Source organism: Misgurnus anguillicaudatus, chromosome 19, assembly GCF_027580225.2.
Source record: "Misgurnus anguillicaudatus chromosome 19, ASM2758022v2, whole genome shotgun sequence".
NCBI lineage: Eukaryota > Metazoa > Chordata > Actinopteri > Cypriniformes > Cobitidae > Misgurnus > Misgurnus anguillicaudatus.
The window spans coordinates 2,384,266-2,411,802 of NC_073355.2; the positions used below are offsets into that span (position 1 = coordinate 2,384,266).

The 27,537-nt window shown below is 38.8% G+C and overlaps 2 protein-coding genes and 1 long non-coding RNA gene across 3 annotated transcripts in view; 1 reads left to right on the forward strand and 2 right to left on the reverse strand.

The window, feature by feature from the left end:
* Positions 1-27,537, reverse strand: part of LOC141350953 (uncharacterized) — a 271,024-nt gene that overhangs the window by 83,874 nt on the left and 159,613 nt on the right. The gene's annotated exons all lie outside the window — the stretch shown is intronic.
* The window catches only part of otop2 (otopetrin 2), a 115,905-nt gene that overhangs the window by 40,066 nt on the left and 48,302 nt on the right, over positions 1-27,537 (forward strand). The gene's annotated exons all lie outside the window — the stretch shown is intronic.
* On the reverse strand, positions 1,822-6,000 carry LOC141350951 (uncharacterized). Its single transcript, XM_073856805.1, has 7 exons — positions 5,321-6,000; positions 4,562-4,936; positions 3,989-4,259; positions 3,700-3,836; positions 3,331-3,540; positions 3,012-3,224; positions 1,822-2,845 (listed from the first exon to the last, which is right to left on the reverse strand). The coding sequence occupies exons 1-7, from the start codon at positions 5,564-5,566 to the stop codon at positions 2,291-2,293; spliced, it is 2,007 nt and encodes a 668-aa protein (XP_073712906.1). The 5' UTR covers positions 5,567-6,000; the 3' UTR covers positions 1,822-2,290.

Consider the following 27,537-nt stretch of genomic DNA (forward strand, 5'->3'; position numbering starts at 1 on the left):
AATTAGTTAATGCAATATAATACCCTGAAATTATGAAATGAACGTACTTCGTGTTTGCTTTCCGTAGTGCAAATAATTTTTACGTAATGGTGGGGGACAGTGTTTTCTAGCACAAAAACGGTCCAAACGCAACATTTTATCAAAATTTTGGTTCAATTTGATCATTTAATGTAGTTATTTTAACTGCCACAAGTAATGCACCATAAGCTAGCAATTAAACACCAGCAGATAGAGAACCACAATAGCAAAATGACAATAACACGTTTACACATTTAGCTATGCTTTAGGATAGGCTAATTCAAATACCTATTCGTTAATTATAAATTAAATGTCTGTTTTTTATCTATTAATATTAATAATAATACATGTATTTTACTTCTGATAAACAGGTGTGTGTGACAGAGAGATCGTATGCTTACCTTTAACATTAAATGCAGAACAATAATAGGTTGGTTGTACTTTAACTTGCAAGTATGCTGAAGAACATAAACATCTGAACTTTTCAAAACTATGTACAGTCTGGCTGAAGTTCATGGTGCCAGAATTGACATGACAGCCGAACATTTGGTTCTGTGCACCTGAAATGCTCAGATACGCCACGGCATTAATTGATGTGTGATAATCCGGAGTCCGATTTGCAGAATTTGCAGTGCTATTTTACATATATCCATTGCTACAGGGCAGGCCCGGGTCACTCTCCCACTCCTTTCTGTAACTTTTGATATACGTTCGCACTTCGACATCTTGATTTCCCGCTGAGACTGAGAATGCAGGCTCATTGTCGACGTGCGTCAAGCCGTCAACACAAAAGGCTTGTTCAACTCCATGCGGCGCTGCAAGAACCGACAGCCGGATGACATCAAAGTACCGCGCGCGAGAACAATTCAAGAAATCATGCAAAGGGTAATTTCGTCTCGCGGGACTTCCGGCTAAGATGGCGGGCTGAGCACACGTGTTTTACCGTTAATCTCCATTTTGTTTTATAAAAATACACAGTTCTCTTTACACCTACCTAAAATATAATTTAGTCAACACTCTTGTGTTTTGCACCCTCAAAATGCGGAAATCTTCTCAGCAAGTCACTCGTCCGAAGATCGTCATCCCTCCGGCTAATGGTTCAACTCCAGCTCCGGCCTCAGATGACTCAAAGATGGACTCACAGATCGACCCTGTAGGTAAACGTCGTGACTCGTCTTATTTAACCCCTACTAAAACAAACACCTTGAAAAAAGTAAGATCCTGCGAGGACGACATCACTAATGCAACTTTGCTACAAGCCATCACTTCATTGACCGCTCGTTTTGATGCACAAGATGTAAAATTAGAAGAAATGGCGACGCAAATGTTGAGAAACAATGTCATGATCGCAGAGATTTCCAAGGCTGTAGAATTTAATGCAGCTGAAATTAAAGAATGTAAAGTAAAATGTGTAGAGACGAGCAAAGTGCTCGTGAATCTAACAACAACACAGAAAGATCTGGCGAGCAGAACGTCTGAACTCGAGAGGTACAAAAGGAGATGGAACCTCTGGATCAACGGATTGAAAGAAAGGCCTGAAGAAGATCCCCGCAAGGTAGTGACTGATCTTATCGCTGAAATAGCACCGCATCTCATTCACAAAATAGATGACGTTGTGGATACAGTGCATCGTATCGGCAAAAAGGAACTGGGGAAGACTAGACAGATGGTTGTGCAGTTTACCATGAGGAAGTATAGAGATGAACAGACCTGCAAACTCCTCAGAGTAAAAAAGGTGACAGTGTTGCGGGGGGTGGGGGATGAGGGGGGCATGCCCCCCAGCTTGTTTTTTGGGATTTTAAAGGGACACAAGGCAAGTCTGAGTATTATTTCTCTACTAGCTCCCCCTAGTGTCTGGGAGTAAATGCTTTCTATATCTGAGAGTTTATGAGACTGAAGGACACCGGGTCGGATACAGCGAACTTGCAAGTTGGGTATTCTTCCTACAGACGGTAGGGGCGGGCGAGAAAGTCTTCATTCGTCATGTAATGAGTCATTTAACCATATACAGACTTACGAAGATGATTTATTAACATAAAAATGCTGCCTTGTGTCTCTTTAATCTGCAAATGACACATTTCTGCATGTTTTGTAAAAAATCAAAAATATTAAAAAAATATTAAAATATTAAATGTGTCATTCTCTTTAAGCCTCAAGGATGTTTTGACATTGATTTTTTTATAACACGGAAAGGCCTGGAACTCAAGTAAGTGTTGTGACGCATGACACTGAAATAAAAAATAACAAGAGTCAGACAAGACATGAAAAACATTTATTTTTTTTGTTTCTTAGCTTGGACGATTGTTTCACAAGCTCTCTTGCGTTGTTTGGCTGCATGCCGCCTTCTGGCCAGAGCCTCCTCTTCTGCCTTAGCTCTTCTTGCTGCGGCAGCACTTGAGGATGGCTGGCAGTCAAACTCCCTCCTTCGTTCCATCGCATTTAGGGTTGCCTGCTTCCTCAGAGCTTTGTCCTTGGTTCCGGCCGACATGATGTTGTGGCACATCCTTTGGTCCACTGGCCCATACTTCAGGTTTTCTCTTTTAAACATCTGCAATGCAGTCTGCTTCCGGGTCAGCAAAGTGTGTTTCACAGTTTGGATGGCACTCAGAGTGGAAATGTTCATGCTGCTACTTCTCGAGTCAATGATTTCAGACATAAGACTGAATGAAGACTCCACCAGTGGCCCACGGAACACCGACAATGCTGCCTTTACTGCCATGCTGAGACCTGGGTACCTTCCCTTTTCAAAGACAGCTGCCCACCAGCTGACAGCATCATCTCCTTCTCTGAAAGTTGGCAGACTCTGGTCTACGCCATACTGGAGAACCTAGGATAAGATGACCATTTAATTATCCCACCAGGGACAGTTAACCTCCACAGCATTAAAATATAGGGTTAAAAAAATAAACGCCAACAATATCAAAAGCATCCACACACAAACAAGCAAGCAAGCATTTTATACTAACATTAGGAAATTGCATAAACCAGCTCACCTCTTGCTGAACATCCACATCAGCAGGGAGAAACTGGTTTAACATCTCAGCAAGTTGCCTCAGCAGACATCCAGTCTTGGAGTGCCCCCTTGCAATAGGGTCAACAGCAGACAGGCACTGCAGGGTCATGCTCTCCAGTGGCAGCTTGCTCTGCAGGTATTCCCCACATGCGATGTATCCCTGGAGTACTTGGTCCAGGAAGGGCTTCAGCAGCTGTATAAATATTGAAAATAACACAGTGATATAGATGTGCCCCTTTATCATTGGCAATAAAATTGCTTTGGTCCAAAAGTTTGGCAACTAATTTTAAAACACTCACATGGTGTTGAGGATGCTCCCGTCTGAATCTATCTGCCACTCGACCCACATACATGTCTCTTGCAGGCAGCAGTTTGTCTCCCTTGAGTTTGAGACCTGCCAGGGTCCTAGGGATTGGTGGCAGGTGTTCTGGCTTCACAAAGCATGCAAGAAAGTTGGTGAAAACCTGCAGCTGCTTGTCATGCAACTTGTGCACAAGGGTGTCACGACTCTGAGGAGGTAGTAATATTGTGCAAGAGACAGATGGATATGAATTTCCACCATACAAGCAGAGTAAGACATAAAATAAGTTAAAATACCTCTGGAGTGGCATTTAAAACTTTCCAAGCTTTATGATACAACATGGTTGTGAAACAGTATTTCAACATACCTGGAACACCATGACGTACTCTTTCAGAATAGCCAGGACACCTGTGTAGACACTGAGATGGAGCTCTGTTTTGGTGTCTTCATGCCACAGTTTCTTGACCACCCGCTGCTTTCGGTCTCTGCCCTGCAGTGTCATTCCTGGAAGAGAATATATCAAAGCTCTTGCTTGTTGATTTACCAAAGCAAATGTCAGATAGTGAACATGCAGGCCAATGTTGACACACCATAGATATTCCCATTAATTTGACCACATTATCCAGCCAATCTACAACCCCAATGGATTGATTTACCTTTCCCGCTGAGGTCCTTGTGAAAAGACTGAATGCGCCTCTTGGCCTTTTCATTCAGATGGTGAGCAGCATAGAGTTGTTCCAAGGGTTCTTTGTATAGAGCCTTGTCTTCTTCATCCATGAATCCAAAGTACAGGACCTTGTAAGCGGGAAGCATGGTCTGAGTGCTGAGTCCAACATCATAACATGACAGCCAACGATGCTCTATGAATCTTTTTGGAGTTGATCCAGGAATGCTCATGTATTCACAGATCTCTTGAAGGTAAGCCCGCTGAAAAACAGAAAGAACACATGTCTCAAGTTATGATTCAGTCCCATATAATATTCATGAATCAGAAGACAATAATAAGGCCATCTAATGGCCATCAAATGACCAAAGTGTCAGCAGTTCAAATCCTGTCTCCTCCTGCCCACATGTCAAATGTCCTTGGGCAAGAGACTGAAACCCCAAATTATATATGGCTGCTGCCATTGGTGTGTGAGTGGGAGTGAATTGGTAAATAAGAGGCCATTGAGTGCTGTCAAGGTGGAAAAGAGCTATACAAGTGCTCTAACACTCCTGTATGAATTTACCTGGTCAGAAGCCCACTTGTGATCAACATGAAGGTCACTGAAGAGCTGTTCAAGGTGACTGTTGAAAGGACTGTAAAATCTTTTTGATGCATTATGAATGTGATGGCACGAGTCCCCGTCAATATCTAGAAGCTGTGGGCAGTGGTTGTGTCGCACTCTGGTTTCCAGGCCCGTCTTGCTGCCTCGCATAACTGCACAGGAATCCATCATTATGCTCACCAAGTTGGACCACGGGATATCATTGTCTGTGAAAAACTTGTCCAGGACATTCTCCAAGATTGCTGCAGTGACCTTAACTATTTCAAAGGACCCAAGGTGCTCCACATCAACAGCCTTCCTCTCTGGGTTATAATAGCTCACCAAAATAGAAAGCACCTGTATAAATGAAAAGACCATTGTTAAAGGAGAACGTCTGCCGTTTTTTAACTCATATTTCTGTTGATCGAGGTTACCGAGTGCTGTCAGTAGGAAAAATGATGAGAATTTTTTAACAATATTTACAGAACATCAGGATGACAGCTAAAGCAAACCTATGGGGACGGACAGACATCCTTAAGTTTCCCTTACAGTTTCCCTTTATGTCTGTCCCTATAGGTTCACTTTAGCTGCCATTCTATACTCTGTAAATATTGTGGCCAAATGTTTCGTTATTTTCCCTAATGACAGCACTCAGGTGGGTTAAAAACGGACAACGTTCTCCTTTATTTGTTTTAAATGTCAAAGCACTGTATAAATACTTTGACTTATTAATATTATTACCTTTTTGTCACTACTTGAGGTGGCCTCATCAAGATTGAGGGAGAATGGTAACTTCCCAGTGTTGCTAAGGATGCGGTCAGAGAATGTCTTCCCCAGGCCATGAACCATTTTGTACTTTGCTGATGTTCGGGACAGCTTCATACCACTAAGTGCAACTTTGTCCTTGGCCAGCGTCTGCACAAGCTCGACGATGACAGGAGCCATTGTGAATGGCAGTGAGTGCTCTGCCAAAGTGCCCAGAACCATTGCCTCAAAGCAAAGAAAATTACAATGTAACCTTGCAAACTATCCTACATAGTTCTACTATGATAAAACAGTGTGTCTCCATATTGTATGGCTGATATGCAATGAATATCAAAATACATTTCTATTCAATAATAATAATAATAATAATAATAATAATAATGCATTATATATGTAGTGCTCTTTACATTGAAAAAACAATCTCAAAGTGCTAGTGTTCATAATGTAAATTAAAATAAACAATTCATTCAATTTTCTGTATAAATAGTAGCTAGGTACTAAACCTCTGCATTTGCAATACGCTGAAACATGGACACAGGCAATTTCCCTCTCTCCCTCTCTCTTATTGCTTCTGGTCCCTGAGTCTCAGGAACGGCATTTTCAGCGGGACTACAAATAGCCCTGTTTGTCAAAACGCTGAACACTTTCTCTTTGTGTTTGGCTGTGTCAAAGTGGGATGTTAGGGCATGCACCCCCTTCTTAGCATAGTTGATCTCTTTTGTACATAGGGTACATTTGGCATGTCCTGCCTTATCTACTTTTTTGAAACACAATGAAAGTGGTAGTGTATGCGCAACTCCCTTCACTTCCTGCTTCACTTCCACCTTGAGCCATGCCCAGCTCCACTTGCACCTCCCTGTTGAGTCTAGCTGTGCTATATATAATGAGTCCTCCTCATTAAGCTCCCTCATTCTGAAATGGAAAAAAATCACAGCATAAAATAGCCAATCTCATTGGTACAAGGACTGATCAGTGTTTCGAGAAATATGCCAAATTTAAGTCTCATAATAGAAGAGGTTGCAAACCTTACCACATAGAATGATTTTTTAGGTTTCTCTGGTGTGCTTGAAGTGTATTGAAGTGGCGTTGGAGCTGACCAATATCAGGATTGGAGTGTAGTTACGTTTTATATTTATTTAATACATTTATTAATATTATTATCATTATTGTTGTTGTAATGATTATTATTGTTATTATACATTTTATTTAATGTAGAATAGGCCTTATGCTAATACTTTTTAATGCTTGACCATCCTTGCAATCATGTAAGTAAGCCGTACAGTACATTTTATATACTGTACATGTAAATAAACAATGTAATTTAAGTTAGTATTAGCAAATAACAAGTTTTAGCCTTGTCTAACTAGTGCAAACATATACAGAAAGTAACAGTTAAATCGAAATCTAAATAAATCTTGTACCCAGCATTGGCTTCAGCAGGTTTATAGTGTTTAAATTGTTCACTACCATAAATAACATTGTTTACTATAACCAAATATGAGGTTGGAGGCAGCAGTTCGACTTAATGTAACTTAGTAAGCTCGTTGTTCTGAATGGATGACAGTTTATCGAAATAATGGTCCCTGGCATCTTTGTTGAAGTTATCGTGGAAAGGTATTTTCTCAGTTTTGTTGAGTTTCTTAAGTTTGGTGATTTATGTACTCAGAATCTCTCTACTTGTAATATTTTCTATTGCTGACAGTCAGTAACGATACCACCAAAATGTCAAATCAGCATATAAAAGCGTTTCATTTTCTGTTAGTAAATCTTAGTCACTTTTAAGCGTGATGCTAGCTGGTGAGATGCTAATGGTCTAACGTTAATCAGATTCAATGATTTGGAGACCGTCTGAATAGATTATAAAATGGTTAAAAAAAAATCAAATAGCAAACAAATAGCTGTTATGTTTGCTACAAAAAGCTTTTGACTTACCTCGAATTTAGCATAAGATTCCTTCTCGTCGTTAAGGTCACGTCGGGTTTCCATCAGACTCGCGGTAGCCGGAGGTGTCTCATCCAGTGTCTAGCAGCTCAGATTGCGCGCGCTGTGTGCTTCAAGATTCTGAAGCAAGTGCTGAGATTTCGATTGGCCCAGAGAAAATCAAGTTCTAAGATTCCGATTGGCCCAGAGAAATGTCAATTATAAGAATTATCCAATAATGTTTCGCAATTGTAGATGAAGGGTCTGCCTAACACCCCCCCCCCCCATAAAAAAACTCCGGTTCTACGCGATTCACGTAAATGGCCCAATTGACCAAGAAAACGGCGATTGTCGCCGAAAAGCGACAAGTTTGCAGGTGTGGATGAAATGTGGAAAACAACTAAGAACTCATCAGTCTGTCGGGACCGCGGAGTCAGATTCACGGAGGATCTTACGAAAGAGGATCGTCTGGCCCGTGCGGAGGTGTGGCCATTGATCGATCAGGCGCGCAAAGCTGGAAAGAAAGCGTATTACCGTGGACCTGTCGGTTACATTGAGGGACGACGCATTGACACAACATAGTTATATACTTGTTCAGATTATGGGTAGGTTGATAAGAGATATGATTGTTTGGAGAGTTTCTAGGTTGTGAGGTAGACCTATGTTCTAGGTTCGTGGTCATACAACCTGGTGGAATTTTTTTTCTTGTTCCTTTACATACAAGTGTTTACCTTCTTTTCTTTTAAATTTTTGCATTTCGTTTTTCTTTTTGGTTTATCTTTAAATGTTTCCGGTTAAATTACCATTGTCGTTCATGTCATTAAATGTTAGGGGCATTCAAAATAAGGTTAAAAGGAAGGCTATGTTCTTATATTGTAAAGGGAGTGGATCTCACTGTATTTTTCTACAAGAAACGCACTCTGTTGTAACTGATGCTACCTTTTGGTCCAGTCAGTGGGGAGATAAAATTTTATTTAGCCATGGTTCTTCCCACTCAGCAGGAGCTGCAATTTTATTTAATAATTGTCCAGGGAAAATAATGTCTTCTAGATCTGATTCTAATGGACATTGGCTTGCGGTAGTTTTAGACATTGAGAATATTTTTTTCATTTTAATCAATGTATATGGCCACAATAACTCTAAACTGAATCAAAATCTACTACAGGAGGTATCTTCTATAATCTCTAATCTAAAAAGATTATACCCAACAGATAATATTGTTGTAGGTGGGGACTTTAATGTGGTACCAGATGAGACACATGATCGACATCCACCTAAAAGCAATACTTCACGGCCTAACCCTTTAATCGCCCACTTTTGCACTAATATGAAATTGATAGATGTGTGGAGATATATCCATCCTAATCTTAGACAGTTCTCTTGGTTAAGGCCTAATGCTTCCAGCAGGTCAAGAATTGATTATTGGCCTATTTCAGAAAACTTGTATTTATTTGTTAAAGAATGTGCTATTTCAGCAGCGCCTTTGACAGATCACTGTGCCATATCTCTATTAGTTAAACCGAACTGTAATACTTCAAGAAATAAGCGATATTGGAAATTCAATTCGGAGTTACTAAATAATAAGAGATTCTGTGATAAAGTTAAAGAGTTAATTTCAGAAATTAAAAATGATAACTTTAGTTCTCATAAAGCCAGATGGGAGTTTCTCAAATTTAAAATACGTGAATTTGCTATTAATTATAGTAAAACGCTAGCCAAAATAAGGAGACAGAAGGAATATACGATTATTCAAGAGATTAACAAATACTGTAGTGAAACTTTGTTAAGTGATGTCGGAAAAAGAAGGATGGTCTCTCTACAATTAGAACTGGACAATCTTTACATTAAAAAAGCCAAAGGTGCGTATATACGCTCCAAAGCTAAATGGATCGAAGAGGGAGAGAAAAGCACTTCTTACTTTTGTAAATTAGAAAAAAGACGACAATCGAGCAATTCAATCATATCTTTAATGATAAATGGTATTGAAAACACGGACCCTACTCTAATAAGTAAAGAAATCCATCAATTTTACAGTGACCTGTACTCATCCAACTTCTCCCCAATAGAGTGCAATAATTTCTTTGAAAAAATAACAAATTTCATTCCTCAAATTGATAATGAATGGAGAGAGCGCTGTGATGCTAGCTTGCGCATTGAAGAACTTGATTTAGCGGTTCAAAAGCTTAAAACAAACAAATCTCCTGGCACTGATGGCCTCACATCTAACTTTTACAAATTTTTTTGGAATGATATTAAACTATTAATATTCAATGCCTTTGTTGAATCTATAGAAGTAGAGTCTTTATCCCCCACTATGTATCAGGGTTTGATTACCTTAATTCCTAAACCGGATAAAGACCGAAGATATGTGGACAACATGCGCCCAATTACATTGCTAAACAATGACTATAAAATTTTCTCACATATATATGTTAACAGATTAAAAGAGGGCTTACATAATCTAATAAACGAATCACAATCAGGCTTTCTTAAAGGAAGATCTATTCATGATAATTTTAGATTAGTTATGGATTTGGTTGAGTACAGTCACTTGATAGAGGATGATGGTTTCATATTATTTTTAGATTTTAAAAAGGCCTTTGACATGTTAGAACATGGTTTTCTCTTTAATTCCCTTAAACAGTTTGGTTTTGGTGAACGTTTGGTTAGTATTATAAAAATGATTTACAAAGATATGAATAGCTCAATCTCTCTTCCTTTTGGCACTACACATAGATTTCCGATTAGTCGTGGAATAAGACAAGGCTGCCCACTATCCCCTCTTTTATTCATTTTAGCGACAGATATGTTATCCACTTTGGTTAGACATGATTTATCAGTGAAGAAGTTAAATGTATTTGGTAAATCTTTAGCAATCAGTCAATTAGCAGATGACACAACGTTATTTTTAAAAAACAAAGACCAAATCCCACTGGCTATTTCTCTAATTAATTCCTTTTCAAAGGCTTCAGGCCTTCAATTGAATCTGAACAAATGTGAGCTCATGGCACTTCACCCCAATCAAATTGATTCCTTGTTTAACATTCCGGTGAAAGAAACCGTGAAGTACTTGGGTATTACAATTACGAGAGACTTGAAGGCTATTATGAAAGAAAATTTTGAAACTAAGTTACAAAAAGCCAATAAAATTTTGAACTGCTGGTTACAGAGAGATCTCTCAATTTTTGGAAGAATTTTACTGTCCAAAGTTGAGTATTTATCCAGATTGATCTATCCTACCTCTGCTTTGGCTCCCTCTTCAGCTATTATTAAAACTAGTAATAAAATAATGTATGATTTCATTTGGAAACACAAGACCCATTATATAAAACAAATCTGATGACATTATAAAATCATATGAACAAGGTGGGTTAAATGCAATTGAATTTGAGAGTATGAATATTTTGTTAAAGCTTAAGTGGCTTCAAAGATTTTTATGTAGCATGGACATCTTATGGAATATCATCCCATCAGCTCTGTTTGGTAAACTAGGTGGAATTCACTTTCTACTGAAATGTGACTTTGATATTCTCAAACTCCCGGTGAAGCTGTCAGCATTTCACCAACAAGTTTTATTATTTTGGAAACTAGCACACACACATAATTTTACACCCCACAATACTCCACTGTGGAATAACAGATACATTTTACATAGAAACAAGTCTCTGTTTTACGAAGACTGGTTTAGTAGAAATATTTGGTCTGTACTAGACTTAATGGATGAGAATGGGAACATCTTGGATTACAATTCCTTCACTTTAAAACATGGATTTGCCTGTCACCCAAAACAATTTTTTACGGTAATTAAAGCAATTCCTTCTGGTATAAGAATGTTATTGAAATGTTCCTTGTCATACTGCAGAGTTACACCAATCCTTTCATCGCTATATGTAGGTGAGACTGAATTTGAAAATAAACTTGTTTGCACTAATAAATACATAAGACAAGCTATCATCCAATCCTGCTACCCATTTCAAATCTTAAGAAACAAATTAGACCATACATTTGATAAAGATACTGTTAAATTTTTTAGAACAGCTTATTTAAGATTTCCTCTTCCCCCCAAAGCAAAAGAGACACATTTTAAGATTCTAAATGATATATATCCTTCCAACAAATTTCTACATTTAAAATTTAAATTTGAAAATGTGCCCTGTTATCTTTGTAAGTGTATTTCTGAAGATACAGAACATGTATTTTTTTCATGTAACTTTTCTAAATCCTTTTGGAGTCAACTACAAGATTGGTTGATAAGAAAAGGTGTGGTGCCTGTTGGCTTCACCTTCACTTTACAAAATATAACGTATGGGATAACTAAGGATTCCTGTAGACTTTTTGATTTAATTAATAACATTATATTATTGGCAAAATACTTTATACATAAATGTAGATTCTTGAAATCACCTCCCTTGTTTGTTATATTTAGAAATGAAATAAAGTACTTCTCAGATGCCCTCTCAAAAATGGAAAAGCGAACTGCAATTAAATCGTATAATCTGTTTATATTGTATAACCTGTTTTAAGGTTTTATTTATTTATTTTCCTTTTTCATTTATTTTTATTAATATTTTTTTTTTGTATTACTGTTTTTTGATTTATTTATGTTGAGCCCACCACGCCTGTTTATAGTAACAAATACTGTTGTTTATGCCATTTTGTTGTATGTTGATTTTGTATTCAATAAAAAAAAAAAAAAAACTGCGCATCAGCAGCTGCCCAGTGCTTGCGCAGTAGAAAATACATACAAAAAAAAAATTTCGTCTCGCTCTCACGGCGCTTTGATGTCATCGCCTCACAGTTCTAGTGGCGCCGCTTGAAGTGTAACAAGCCATGGAGTGGGCGTGTGTTTATTAGTGTCACGGTAGAATACATGCACACTTAATTTTTTTGTTTTGTTAAATAATTAGACTATAAAATTCACTTTAGGAAGACAATACACAAGACAAATATGATTTTTAAATAAAATTTTATAATTAAAATCCTATTCAACATTAATGGTGATCTGAGGGGGCGGGATAGTGCCGGTGAGGGGGCGATGCCTCGTGGCGCCGGCCCTGACTTACAGTAAGACTGCTCTGTACAGTAACTTTAGTGTGCATACACTGTTGGACTATGCTACTGGAATAAAGAAATGCATAAAATTGCCTTGCATACAGATCGACATATCAGTAGATGAATACCAGGGGTGGATCATGCAAAAGGATTTTACCCTCGCTGTTTGGCTAGGACCAATATAGCATGTGATGTGGATGAGATTTTCTGGCCTGACCCAGAACAAAGACGGGATGTTGAAGAGGAATCTTTTTTTTTTTTGAATATTTTTATTTTTTATTTTACAGTTGTGCTGTGTAGCACATGAATGAATAAAAATGTGCTAATGCATACATTGTTTGTCTCTTTTTTGGTCGTGTGAAAAGGTTTTTGAGGGGGAGAACCACAAGCAACTTACCAGTTTTGGATATATTGTTTTGAATTTATTGCACCATTGTGTAAGACTATGTTGTAGTGTGTGTTTTTGAAAGCTTGTGTGTGTTGTCTGAGGGAAAAGTCTGGTATTGGGTGAGATGTTATGATATTGTTTTTACTGTTTTGAGAATATGAGACATAGTTTCAATAAATGTGTTTAAGCAACTGAGAAAAACTGTAATAAAGGACAAACAATCATTTCCATACGTTATATAAGGCATGTTTACGTATAATAACGAGGCAAAACAACAGATAGCTTGCATAATGATTCATGACTGGCAGAACTAGCGGGGTCGTTTTTTTCTTTAAGCCCCACAAAAATCACGTTAGATATCTCACCAAACATGATAACAAAACCAATGCATAGTGGCTAACTAAGTCAACTGCAAGCAATCTGTGCTGTAAATTCACTTCACAAACGTGAATAGCGTAAAGAAAAATCTAGCAGCCTCAGAAACGATACATTAGACATAAGCACTACCATTACTTCGAGATAAAACTGTTATACATAAAATAAAAACTGTTATTATATACTTCATATAACTGAAACATAAATAACCAGTGTTTTGAGGACATTTACCTCAGTGGACGTGTTGCTCGACGAGAATTTCGTTGCGATTCTCAATCTTGAAGAGAAATATGCCAGAGATGGGGACTCGAGTTTGAGACTCGGACTCGAGTGCGACTTAAGTCGCACACACAGTAGCTGTTTCCCAATGTCAAGGAAGGATCCTCGGAAGCCAGAATTTCGAGGATGCTACGTCATCGACATCCGTCGAAGGACTGTTCCAATGTCAAAGATCCTCGGAATTTCAGCCAAGGACTGAGTCCTTCTTTCGAGAAATATCCCATATACAGGAAAGGATGCATATGTGTATCCTTCTCGTTCTTCACGCGCTGAAATCACCCACAATCCTTTGCGCGCAGCACCGAAAGCACACCTTTCAATCACGCAATGACGTAATGACGTGCACTTGCTAGCCTGTTCCATTTAAAATGTTCTCCGACTGCTTAAAAGGAGCCTCGCCTAGCCTCTAAAGGAAGTGACTTGTAAGGACTAGTCCTGACAAGGAAGTATCCTTGACATTGGGAAACGGCTAGTGACTTCAGACTCGACTTGAGACTCGACCCTCAAAGACTTCAGACTCGACTCGGACTCGAGCCGCGCGACTCGTGAACAATGTTTATTTTTAGAAAACGTCTGATGAGCTCGCTGTCATAGCTCCCTCCGTTACTTACAACCTGCCCACGACGTAACACGTGACGTATCTGCTCCACGAGCGCGGCCGCGAACATACATGTCGACTGTAACTGCAGGCAGCCGCTGCTGTGGCATTCATCTGAAGCTTTGGGTAGTGCTGTGACGGATCCGCGGTTCGGCTCGCATGCGATTTGCGGATTAATATGCAATTTAAATAGGGTAAGTTTGTCATTAACGTGTTTCTAAGGCTTGCAATTGTTTAAATGGTTAAACAATTTAACCGCAGAAAGGCGCTCAAGTGAGCAGATTTCTGTACGCACATGCGGTTAACCCTACAGTCACATTAGCTACAAAAGTGAACGACACCGAGCGACACGCACTCGCTTGATGGGCGTTCCTTGGGTAGTTTCTCAAAGCGGTATCAAAAGTCACTTTAGAGGTATTGTTAAGTTACAAGAACGGTGTTTTGGGATTTAAAAGTATTTATTTCTCGATAAAAGTAACAAAATATATTAGATAAAATGCCAAACTTATCAGATATATACATAAATACGCATTTTCCGCCATCTTGAATTATTTTCTCAGACTCGACCACAGACCTACGTCACGCTGCTCCTTCACTCTGATTGGCAGTCGCTTTGTCGCATCGCTCAGTATTTGCATAAAATAGCCTGCTTGTCTATTTTGGCCCCGCCTTGCTCGCGCAGTGGCGAGCTTGTCGCTTGTCGCTGGCAAACGGCCACTTCCATTGAAAATGAATGGTAGCATGTCGCTCTGTCTCTGTCGCTTGTAGCTAATGTGACTGGGGGGTAAGTGTATCCGGTCCAGCTCCAGTCAGGTCCAGAGTTGCGCTACTTTGTGTCATACTGTAGTCCATTTTGCTTACTTAATGGGACTTTGAAACCAATTTGAAAAAATCACATAGCACACAACCCTGCTGAAAAAACAGCATACCAGCAAGACCAGCATATGTTGTGTTTTGGTGCTGGTTTGCTGGTGACCACCAGCTAAACCAACATGGGAATTATGCTGGTCTATGCTGTTTTTTCCAGAAGGGAATATAAAATAAATGAGTTTGAGACATAATAAAAGAGTTTATAAAAGGTTATATAAAAATGGTAAATGTGTAAATAAAATATGAAAAACAACACGAATTAACACTATTATATGCAGAGCATGTTTTTAAAAAAAAAAAAAACACACACATAAACTCTTTAACATCTTGGCTCCTCACGTGGTTGAAAAAACTAATTTTAAGGCATTGACGTCACGTCAGGTCGTCACGTGGGTCGCACAGGCGGATATGCGCTGAAAGTTCAAGACATTCCGTCAGATGTTCGATAGCCGGTCGGTCGGTCGGACATTTAATATATGCACGATGTATCTGCCATAATTTTGAGCCACATAGTTTGGAAGCTGAACGGCGCAAGATGATATAATGATATGGCCTCTGACCATAAACATTTCTCTTTTACACATTTCTCTTTTAGTCAACACTTTTATTTTGGAGGTTTTTGCACTATGGCAGGGGCGTTTAGAATGTTAGGGGCTGGACACACCAAAACTTTTAAACGCGGCTGAAAACGCCTTGAGGACGCCGAATGCCAGCTGTTTTTCAGCTGAGTGCCAGCTTTCTTCAGCTAAGCGCTTTGGTAGCTCTGATACGTCAGCTGTGAGACGGTTGGTTGCTGTGATACTTGTCCCGCCCCACCTACACTGTGATTGGACGGCCGCGTGAGAACTGACATTGACGAGCGGAGCTTTTCTTCCAAAGTTGAACATTTCTCAACTCTCTGCGCCGGTTTTCAGCGCGGAAAAAAACCGCTAGCTGCCGGCTTATTTGAAAAACGCTGAGCTTCCATTGAAAACAATTGAAAACATGCGCCGGCCGCGGGCGTAAAAGCGTTGGTGTGCACGCCCCCTTAGAAATGTAAGTGCCATAGAAAAGACTGAAAGCTCTATAATATAATTCGTTTGATGTGTATGCACAAATTTCTGTGAGCTTTGCACACTGTGCCCCCTTAAAAAAAATTGGTTCTCTCATATTTCTGAATTTGCAACAAATTGTCTGCGATATACAATAAAACTACCACTCGTATTTAAAATAAAAAAGCGCTCATAACACAACACCACTGATGAGAAAAGCAACATTAGTACAGCCTCAATGTAAATGTATGATGATTTTTTTTCAGAGGATGTCGCGTTTTTAGCAGCAGTTAAAGAAAGAGCTGGTTTGATAAATCAAAGAGTTACTGAGTCGTGGGTTGTTATTGGGTCCTGTTTAGTCACTATTTTATAGACAACAGAACAGATAATATGTAAAAAAAATAGCATTCAGTTGTGTTAAATGCAATATAATGTGACAAATCAAAGAGTAAAACACGACGCAATGATGTGACATATACAGTATGCTAATCGGTTTGTGACGTCATCACCGCCACAGTCTCTCAAAATCCTGTGGGAAACACTGTGGTTGTCAATATAAAATAAAATATAAAAGAAATAATAATAATAATAAATCGTGTGTGTGTGTGTGTTGGTGTAGTATGAATGACAGTTGCAGGGTAGGAAATGAATCCTTGAAATTCAATCCAGTTATTGTAATGTTAGAGTAGCCCATGTCAGACAGGCCTAGCAAAAATAAATATCAGGCCTTGAAATAGGAACTGTAGAGTAGCCTTATACATATTCGCATTTAATTAATTTTTACCATTTAATCATGTAACTATGTTTAATTGCAGTTTTCCCAAGTGTGGCCCTCCGCTAACTTTGCCAAAGTAACTGTGGCCCTCAGGCTAAAACTGTTGCCCACCACTGCTCTAGAGGAACATCAGTGTAAGTTTAACAAATCAGCTGCCTTTAAGTATTAAAGTTAATTATAATATTATTTTTTGTTTTTATTAATATAGACTAATCAAACTAATTTAACTCGGGCAGTTATTGTTCTACTAACTACTGTGGTAGATTTAGTCTGTAATCATTCAATGTGTTGTATTTATGTACTATACAGTCTTCCTCTTTGGCCCTCTTTTTTACCATCACAAGAAAATTTTTTCAAGTTTTTCATGACCGCTGTACACCTTTCATGTCTTTCAAATATTTATCCTTAACAGTGATTGTTTCTCTGTTTATTAATTCAGTGAAATGGAGGGATTTAACATAGTGTTTACTAGTTCACCTGCCCATTTAGTCTTAATTAACTTAATTACTTAATTAATTAATTAGCTTTCTGTCCTCAAAGGGAGTTGTGAACCTGAGGCCGAGGCTTGAGCCCAAATCCCCCGTAACAGAACTGCAGAGAGGAAGAAAAAAACAGTGAAGGAGGAGATGGAAAGGAGCTAGGCTTGGAGGCACACACTGGTGCTTTTATGATGTTCTTGATGATTGACAGGCCTAAATGATTAGGCTTCTCCAGAACCTTAAACAAACAATTGAGAAAAGAGGGGGATAATCTTAACAATCAAAGGTTTGAATATTTAACCTCTTAAGACCTGAGCTTTGGTTTCATTTTTATTTCAGATTTTTATGGAAATTAGGAAGAACCAATTAATATAATATCCAAATATTTTTCTTTGAACTTGAAGCAGTGTAATTGTCCACATTTGTGTACATGTTCCAGTTACACAGAATTCATTATTATGGTGCAAACAACAAAAACATCTAGGTCTTAGGAGGTTAAAGGTCAGTTGAAGACATATGTCAACAACGTTATTTTTGAGATGATACTAAGTAGGGGTGTAACGGTTCGCAAAAGTCACGGTTCGGTGCGTACCTCGGTTTTAAAGCCACGGTTCGGTTCATTTTCGGTAAAGTAAGGGAGAGAAACATTAAACTGCAGGTTGTTTATCATAAACTTTTTTAAGAATTTGTTTACACTTTAAACACTTTTAAATAAAATATAATAAATAAAATGCATATAAAATAAAAAAGAATAAGAAATAATCTTAGCTTGTAGGCCTGCTTGTATTAAAAAATATATAACTTTTTTTAGTGTAAAGTGCAGAATCAACAGTTTAAGTTTTTAGAGCTGCTCAGATTTTTAAGAACTTTTTCACAGTATAAAGTGCAGCATTAACAGCTCCAGGCTGAAGGCCTGCTCAGATTCATTCAACTTTCATGTTTTTTGTCAAAGAAATTAACTTGTCCACATTGTCTACGGAAAGGGCAGATCTGCTAGCAGTTACAATGTCTCCTGCTGTAGAAAATAACCTCTCGCTAGGGACTGAGGTAGCAGGTACAGCAAGGTAGTGCTTTGCTAACTTGGCAACATGAGGATATATGGACTCATAGGTCCTCCACCATTCAAGTGGGTTGGAATCCAGTGAAATGCAGTCCACAGCCTTGTATAAGGTAACCTCTTCCTTCACCAGCTGCAAAGTAGGCTTGTTTCCCACCTGAGTCTTGAAGAGTTCACCAAACAGTTCAGCCATGGCTGACTTCTTGACAGGAGGAGATGATGCCCCTGGGTGTCCTGTCTCTGGGGATGAACTAACTGCTGTGGCCTCCTCACTCTGCAAAATAAAATGTACGGCAAAACTTTAATAAACTACTACTACTGGCACTGTCATCTTTATTTATATAGTGCTTTTAACAATGCAGATTATTTCAGAGCAGCAAGTATTTCAAATTATACAATGAAGTATAATTTTACTTTTACGTTTAAACACAAGCAAATTAACACAATACCTGTTCTTTCATGGTTTCAATCTCTGTGAGGAGGTTGTTGAAGATTCTGTCACGACAGGCATCATCCACATGAGGAAGGGCTTTGAAACTCGGATCAAGAACTGTGCATTTGTGGAGGAAGTCATGAGAAGCAGAGTATCTGTTCTTCAGGTTTTCTGTGATGGCAGCCTTAATTTCTCTCACAGTTGGACTGTCTTCCTCACTGGGTACCAAAGAGTTAAGGACTGTGGTTTGGAGGGGGAGGATCATTGATACTGAAGGTGTGGATTCAGTGCTCATCAGTGTTGTGATGGTTTTTAGTGGTTTAAGAACCTCAAGTACGTCCTCTGCTATTTTCAGATCCTGGTCAGACAACGTGCTTATTTCTTTATTCTTTTTGAGGGCCTTTTCTGTCAGTGCAGAGTACACAGCCGCTTGCTGTTCTAGGTACCTCTCAAGCATATCATAACTGGAGTTCCAGCGGGTGATGACATCATGAATAAGTGTGTGTTTTGGTATATTAAGCATTTCCTGTTTGCTCTCCAAAATATGTGCAGCTGTTGGGCTACGGTGAAAAAAGACACAACCCTTCTGACTCTACCTAGCACTCTGGACACCTGGTTGAGACCTGTTGCTTTCTGTGATGCTAAATTAATTGTATGTGCAAAACATCCAATTTGAGGGCCTAGTCCAGCTTCACTGACTGCATTGACAATATTCCTAGCATTGTCTGTTGTGACAGGAATTTTAATTCCTGGCCTCTCCAACTTCCACTCCAACACTGTCTCCTTAAGTCCCTCTGCAAGATTTGTGCTTGTGTGTTGCTCATAAATTGGGCGGGTTTGCAAAACATGGCTTACCATGTTCCACTCTGGAGTAATGTGATGGGCAGTCACTGTTAGGTAGCTCTCGGTAGCTCTAGATGTCCATCCATCAGTTGTGAGTGCTACAGCAGATGCCTTAGACAGCTCATGGACAACAGCAGTTTTAGCCTGTTCATATAGGGCGGGTATAACTTTTTGGCTGAAATGTGGACGGGAAGGATTTTCATACCTGGCCTCAATCACCTTCATCATGTGCTTAAAACCAGCAAAGGTCTTTTTAAATGCCAACGGGAGCTGTGTTTGAATTACAGTTGTTTTTTCCTTGTACTAGTGATGTTCACACTTGCGTGATGCCTTTTCAAGTGCATTAAAAAGTTTGAAGTGTTGCCAGAAACATACTCGATCATTACTGAGCAATGTCGGCACACTGCTTTCGTCTTATCGACTAGTCTTTCTCCGTTGGCGTATTTCACCGGGAAACCGAAGTGTTCCCAAACAGGAGACCTTAATGATATGGGTGGCTCTTCAAGCTCCGGCTTGTCTGCATTGGCCATGACGCTTGCAAGCGAGCGTGCCGTGTGTTGTTGTACAACGCACGGTGTGTGAGATGTTTTTTCCCCAAATCCACTTCAGCGGAAATCCCGCCCTGCAGTCGATTTCATTGGTTTAGGTAACAGTGACGGGGGGTAGGTTAAGAGATCAGTGTTTGGTTTAGGCATCATCTGTACAGTGATTGACATATTGACATGACCGATGACATGACCGATGAAAACTTTAGAATCAGCTGCAGGGCGGGATTTGCGCTGAATACGGTGACTTCCGCCACTTAATATGTTCGTGTGGAAACACGAAAAGTGACCTATGTTCCGCACACAAACATTGCATTCAGTCATTCGGTGCACATGTGCACCGTGCCGAAAGCCCTGTACCGAAACGGGCCGGTTCGAATACACGTACCGTTACACCCCTAATACTAAGTTATTTAAGTACATTCAGACAGTACACAATAACAGCAACATGAACATTAATTAACAGTAATAATATTATATATTATGATAGTGTTGTTTTCATGCATGTGTGTGTGTGGATGCATACATTGGCTACAGTATGTGTGCCCTAATGATTCACAGTTGTAAGTGAACTTTGTGGCATGTTAAAACTTATTGGACAGCAGTATATGTCCCGTCTTCTTAAAGCAGTATTTACAATTTTAAGAGGTCATAAAGCTTTTTTAATTTTAGAAGTTACATCTTACTGAATAAAATAGTAAATTAATATTTTGTAATTTGTATTTGATAGGGTTGATGAAATGCATTTGTATTTTGTATCAAAATACTTTAGTGTTTTGTATTTTTAAAATACTGTATAATACGTTGTACGATACTTTGCCTACTGAGAAGTCTGCCTAGCCCTAGACCGGAAAATGTATTCATATGAAAGGTGGTGGTCAATGTTAGAAACGTGCAGGCTGCTGCGAGCAAATGATTAAATAGTTAGAAAGCTGCTATAAATACAGGTGCCATCAGTTGTCTTCTTATAAATTACATTTTTGTCAGTGTTGTTAATGCAATGTGTAAGCCCTTCAGTTCATACCCGGTTGCATACGTCAGATTTTTTAATGAATCAGAGCCAATGTAATGGTGAAGCAAAAGATCAAATAGCCCAACTCAGGTTTGCGAAGAAATGTCATGCTCCCCTGTAAAACTATTTTTAGTTTTTTCAAAATACAAAAATGCAGTAGTTTATTTTGATACATGTTGTGGCTGCTGTATTTTGTAGTTTATTTTGATACACTTGAATCTAAGGTATTTGGTATTCTATTTTAAAATACATTTTGATGTATCTTTGCCCAACTCTGATATTTATGTAATTGTAATTCACAAAACTGCATACTGTTTATAACTTATCATTCTAACAGGAGCTACAAAATTAGTTGTATTTTGTGCAGTTGATTTCATTAAGGTTTTGACAATCTCATGTAGTTTAAGCTATACGGCTACCTCCTCCTGGAACCCACATTTTGGAAAACATTGTAAAGCATATGGCTAAAAGGAGCAATGTCTACTAGTGCAGTGTATAATAAGTGTTGCCTGTGTATAATAGCTTACTCTTCTTCTGTATTAATAAAATAATATAGAGACGCAAGAGAGTGGCAACACTGTTATCGGAGCTCCGTCGAGTTCATCATCCAAATCCTATTTTCTTACTATCTTGTTACTATCTATATAATATAACTTACTAGTTAATCTTAGGAATACTTTAGCATGACGATTATTCAACAGTATTTATAACTAAATCGATTTATCACTGGTAAACACTTAGTGTTAGCATATAGCCCGCTAGCATCAACAAACGTGCCGGCTGAAGTTTGTTTACCGTTTCCTCACTGTTTGTTTAATGTAAATCTGCCTTCCTTTTCGGTCTAATGACGGACTCATCCGATGTATGCTTTTCAGACCTTTCCTCACCAGAGCGGGAAGCTGTGGAGGAGTTGTGGCCCGGCATTCGCATCAGACGGTACAGTGTGCCTCACATCACCCTGGCTCCAGACACCCGGAGACGATCGAGGCAGCCAGCGACCGAGCACCGGTCTCGATGCAGCTTCACGGACCGCGTTCAGGCGAACAGAGACGCCATCGCCCAAAATGAAAACGGTGAGACTCCGCTTGTCATTGTAACCTGCACTGCTTGCCACATGTACAGTTTAGCTTCTTCCGTCAGCACAGAGGGGTTTACATGTGTTAAGTGTATTGAAGTAGTAAGGCTGACGGAGAAGGTTGCAGAACTAGAAGTGCACATCCGAACGCTCGTTGAGGACAGTAAGACCGCTAATGCTAATGTTAATGTTTCAAACACTGTTTCGGGTGCGCCTACGGTAACGCGTAGTACACATAGCTCGCTTCCGGCAACTGAGTTAACACGGCCGACTAACTGGGTGACTGTCAGGCGGCGTAGTCATATTCGATGCCCATCGAAGTCCCCCCCTAGTAATTTCTAACAGATTCGACATTCTAAACAATACACCGGCTGAGACATCTGTTAAAGGTGCCCTTGTTATTGGAGACTCGATACTTAAGAACGTGAACATTGAGGCACCAGCCACCATAGTTGACTGTATACCAGGAGCCAGATCGTCAGACATTAGATCCAAACTTAAAGTACTGGCTAATGCTAAGCGTAAGTTTTCTAAAATTGTTATTCATGCCGGTGCAAATGACACCAGACTCCGCCAGTCAGAGATCACCAAAGATACTATTAAAGAGGTGTGTGAAATTGCAAAAACAATGTCAGATAATGTAATTTGCTCTGGTCCCCTCCCCACCTACCGGGGTGATGAAACTTATAGCAGATTAGTGTCTCTTCACCACTGGATGTCAAAATGGTGCCCTCAGCATAACGTAGGGTTTATAGATAATTGGAAACACTTCAGGGGGAGACCTGACCTGCTAAAGAGAGATGGCCTTCGTCCGTCATCGGAAGGAAATGCTATACTCTCTAGAAATCTGACCAATACTCTAAATTCTAATACAGTCTGACTACCCAGGGCCCAGGTCAGGAAACAGATAGATCGGCCTACCCGTCCATCTGTTAGTTGCTCTGACATGTCAAGATCACATATATCCCAGAACTTAGAGTCTATCTTACCAGAGTATCAACACATTTCAACTGTGCGCGTTCCTCGAACAAACGAATACAGAGCACCGTTTACCTCGTCTCGTACAAATCTTACTAACATAAAATTAGAAAACAATACGTTTACAGATGAACCTCGAATGTTAAAATTCGGCCTTCTTAACATTAGATCGCTTACCAATAAAGAACCCATTGTCAATGAAATAATTACTGACCAAAACTTAGATGCACTCTCTTTAACAGAAACCTGGCTTAAAGCAGACGATTACATTAGTTTAAACGAATCCACCCCACAAGACTACTATTATAAACATGAACCGCGTTTAAAGGGGAGAGGGGGTGGTGTAGCTACAATATACAATTTTTTTTTAAAGTAAACCATAAATCCGAACTAAAATTTAATTCATTTGAAATAATGCTATTAAATATGGAAATAACTGATCGTAACCATAAACAGCTCTCTTTTGTCCTTGCTACAATCTATAGACCTCCGGGCCATCATGTAGATTTTCTTAAAGAAATATGAAATTTCCTGTCTGACCTTGTAGTCACTGTAGATAAAGCTCTTATCGTTGGTGACTTTAATATACATGTTGATAACCCAACAGATACATTAGGATTAGCATTTATGGATATTCTAAATTCTCTCAATATTAGACAAAACGTGACAGGGCCCACGCATACTCATAGGCACACATTAGACTTAATTCTGTCACTCGGGCTCAATATTAATGAAATCGAGATATCACCTCAGAGCGATGCAGTTTCAGACCATTGCCTTGTCTCATACACGGTACTTCTAGATATGATCACTCGATCCACAATACGCTACCGACTAGCCAGAACAATAATTTCCACCACTAAAGATAACTTTATTAGCACTCTTCCAGACCTGTCCCAAATGAAACATGTAGCAGATAATTCTGAAGATCTAGATATTGTAATAGAAAACCTGAACAGTATTTGTTCTATCACATTGGATGCCGTAGCTCCAATTCGAAAAAAGAGAATCAAAGAAAAAACGCCAGCTCCATGGTACGACCATCATACCGCTGCCCTTAAAAAGGCTGCTAGAAAAATGGAAAGAAATTATAGAAGCACAAAGTTAGAGGTATGGCGTGCAGCATGGAAAGAGAGTGTTAAACACTACAGACAGGCTATAAAAATCGCCAGATCTACGTATCTCAGCAATCTTATTAAAGAAAATCATAATAACCCTCGCTTCCTCTTTAGCACAGTTGCGAAACTGACTAGAAATAAAGAACAAACAGAACCCACTAATAAACTCCCACACAATAGTAACGACTTCATGAACTTCTTTACTAAGAAAATTATGATTATTAGGGAAAACATTGTAGGTACCCAAGCAGCCACCACTCTACCCAGTAATACATTTAATGCTTGCCTACCACACGAACATCTTGAGTCATTTAAACCTACTACAATAGAAGAGCTATCTAAATTAGTAGCGTCATCCAAATCATTGTCCTGTATATTGGACCCTGTTCCCACAAAATTACTCAAAGAGGTATTCCCTATAGTGTCTAACCCAGTACTAAATGTCTTTAACTCATCATTAGAATTAGGCTACATTCCAACAGCTTTCAAACTAGCAGTTATAAGACCGCTCATTAAAAAACCAAACCTTGACCAGGGAGATCTAAATAACTTTAGACCAATCTCAAATCTCCCTTTTCTTTTTCAAAATATTAGAAAAGGTAGTGGCAAGCCAGCTACGCACATTCTTAGCAAATAATAGTACATATGAAAAGTTCCAATCAGGATTCAGGCCCCACCATAGCACAGAGACAGCGCTGCTTAGAGTTACAAATGACCTTCTCCTAACATCCGACCGTGGCGAAATATCACTCCTTATATTATTAGACCTTAGTGCAGCCTTTGACACAATAGATCACACAATCTAACTTAATAGGCTAGAAAACTATGTTGGCATCAGTGGTCAGGCGCTAGCTTGGTTCAGATCGTATCTAACCAATCGCTATCACTTTGTTTATGTAAATGAGGAGGAGTCACATCACTCCCTGGTTAAATACGGCGTACCGCAGGGATCAGTTTTAGGTCCAATCCTGTTCTCGTTATATATGTTACCTCTGGGAGATATTATCAGAAATCATAACATACAGTTTCACTGCTATGCAGATGACACACAGCTTTACATCTCCTCGCATCCTAGCGAAACACAAAATTTTTCTAAGCTATCAGACTGCATCAGCGACATAAGTGACTGGATGTCACATAACTTTCTTATGCTAAACTCCAATAAGACAGAGATACTTGTTATCGAACCGAATCGCTACAAATATAATATGACAGATTACAAGTTGCCCATAGATGGCTGCACTGTAGTGCCAACCTCCACTGTTAAGAATTTAGGTGTGATGTTCGACAGCAGTTTATCCTTCGACAGCCATATCCCCAATGTCTGCCGCACAGCATTCTTCCACCTTAGAAATATCTCAAAAATACGTCATATGTTGTCTGCATCAGATGCAGAGAAGCTTATCCACGCTTTTATGACCTCTAGAATAGACTATTGTAACTCGTTACTCGGAGGATGCCATGCAAAACAGGTCAACAAGCTTCAGCTAGTTCAAAACGCTTCTGCAAGAGTTCTTACTCGATCTAAGAAGTATGACCGCATAAGCCCAATTCTGGCATCTTTACACTGGCTACCAGTTAAATATCGTATACAATTTAAAATATTACTAATCACCTACAAAGCCTTAAATGGCCTAGCACCCTCATATCTTAGAGAATTATTATCAAAATACAATCCATCACGTGCATTGCGGTCACAAAATTCTGGCCTCTTAATTATCCCTAAAATATCAAAAGTGTCTAAAGGTGGCAGATCCTTTTCCTACTTAGCCCCTAAGCTATGGAATGATTTACCAACAGACGTCCGAAAATCAGAGACAGTAGATAACTTTAAATCTAGACTTAAAACTTTTCTCTTTAACAAGGCTTTCAAATAGTTGTTTTACTTATCTCCTAATAGCTAGCTTGTACAACCTAAAAAATAAATAAATTAATGAATAAATTAAAACCTTTTTTTCGTCAACACTTCAAAGCATGGTAAATCTCATTAATACTCTTTAGTAATATGCTGAAACTTTGAATTGGTTTTCGATTGAGTCTTAACTGCCAAATATGGCCGGCTTGCAATTTTGGCCTTTTCCCATGACCTTAAAATAGTATGTCATACAGAACCGTTTGCCACTGTACGTTAGTATTAACGACGGCAGTGGGGCCTCTGTTTCCATTTCTAAAATCATCAACTATATGTAATACACTTAACCAGCAATAGTTAGCCTATCCGGAACCGAGCTGACTAAAACCACATTACTGTGTGACACTTGTTTTCTATGTGAACGGCCCCTATGCTAATAAGATTTTGTTTCTCTCTCCCTGTCTCGTCCTTGATCCCGAGGACGAGACAAACAGATCCAGTTCCGGTACATGTGAAAGTCGGCACACAACTGATCTACTAGCTGTTCTTCAACGTGATGTCCAGCTGATGCCTGACCAAAGACCACCGGAAGAACCCGCTTAATCTCCGCTTAATCTCCTTCCGTTTCAATGTGTATATATATATATATATATATATATATATATATATATATATATATATATATATATATATATATATATATATATATATATATATATATATATATATATATATATATATAATGTTGATTTATAATGTTTATAATGTTGATTTATAGCTGTAGCAAATTTAACTGCTTGTGCTATCGTTTATTATGTTGTGCTATCTGTCGATTTTCTGTGCTTTTCACTGCATCTATTATGTAAAGCTGCTTTGATACAATTACCAAATTGTGAAAAGCGCTATATAAATAAAATTGAATTGAATTGAAATTAAAATGGTGTAATTATAAAATGTTTATGTTCTCCTGGTAGCTCATCATACATGGTCTGGCTGTGCAAGCAGGAAGCTAAGCCGATTTACTTCACGAGCCAGTTAACTCTACAGCAGTTTAATCCATATGAATTAAGTTTTTTTTGTGAGTTGGGATTTGTTGTGATGTTATTATTTTGCACCACAATGAACAACAAAATGTGTCATTTTTCTTTATTTCAGAAATTATTTCTTAACAATGGCATGTTTAAGAAATATATATGTGTGTGTTTATACTAGATTGTAATTATTTAACTTACGTGTTGACTTTAAAACAAATTGACCACCATACTGTTGGTTTCAAACTATTAAAGATGATTGTGCAACATACAGCTCTGTGTGTAATTTTGCAATGTTATTAATACATTTGCTTTTTGCTGATTATAGTTTGCAGTGGCACTTATAACATTGTATAGGCTATTATCCTAAATATTATAACACAGCCACACACTTAACTCTTACACCGCCAGCGTTTTTTAAAAAAGTTGCCAGCCAGCGCCAGCGTTTTTCATGATTTTCACAAAAGTTTAATGCCTTCCAG

Coding starts and splice junctions, on each gene's coding strand:
- LOC141350951 (XM_073856805.1), bottom strand. CDS start 5,566: ATGGTTCTGGGCACTTTGGCAGAGCACTCACTGCCATTCACAATGGCT. Junction 3,225..3,330: donor GGGAGCATCCTCAACACCAT/GTGAGTGTTTTA, acceptor ATATTTATACAG/CTGCTGAAGCCCTTCCTGGA. Junction 2,846..3,011: donor ATGTGGATGTTCAGCAAGAG/GTGAGCTGGTTT, acceptor ATCTTATCCTAG/GTTCTCCAGTATGGCGTAGA.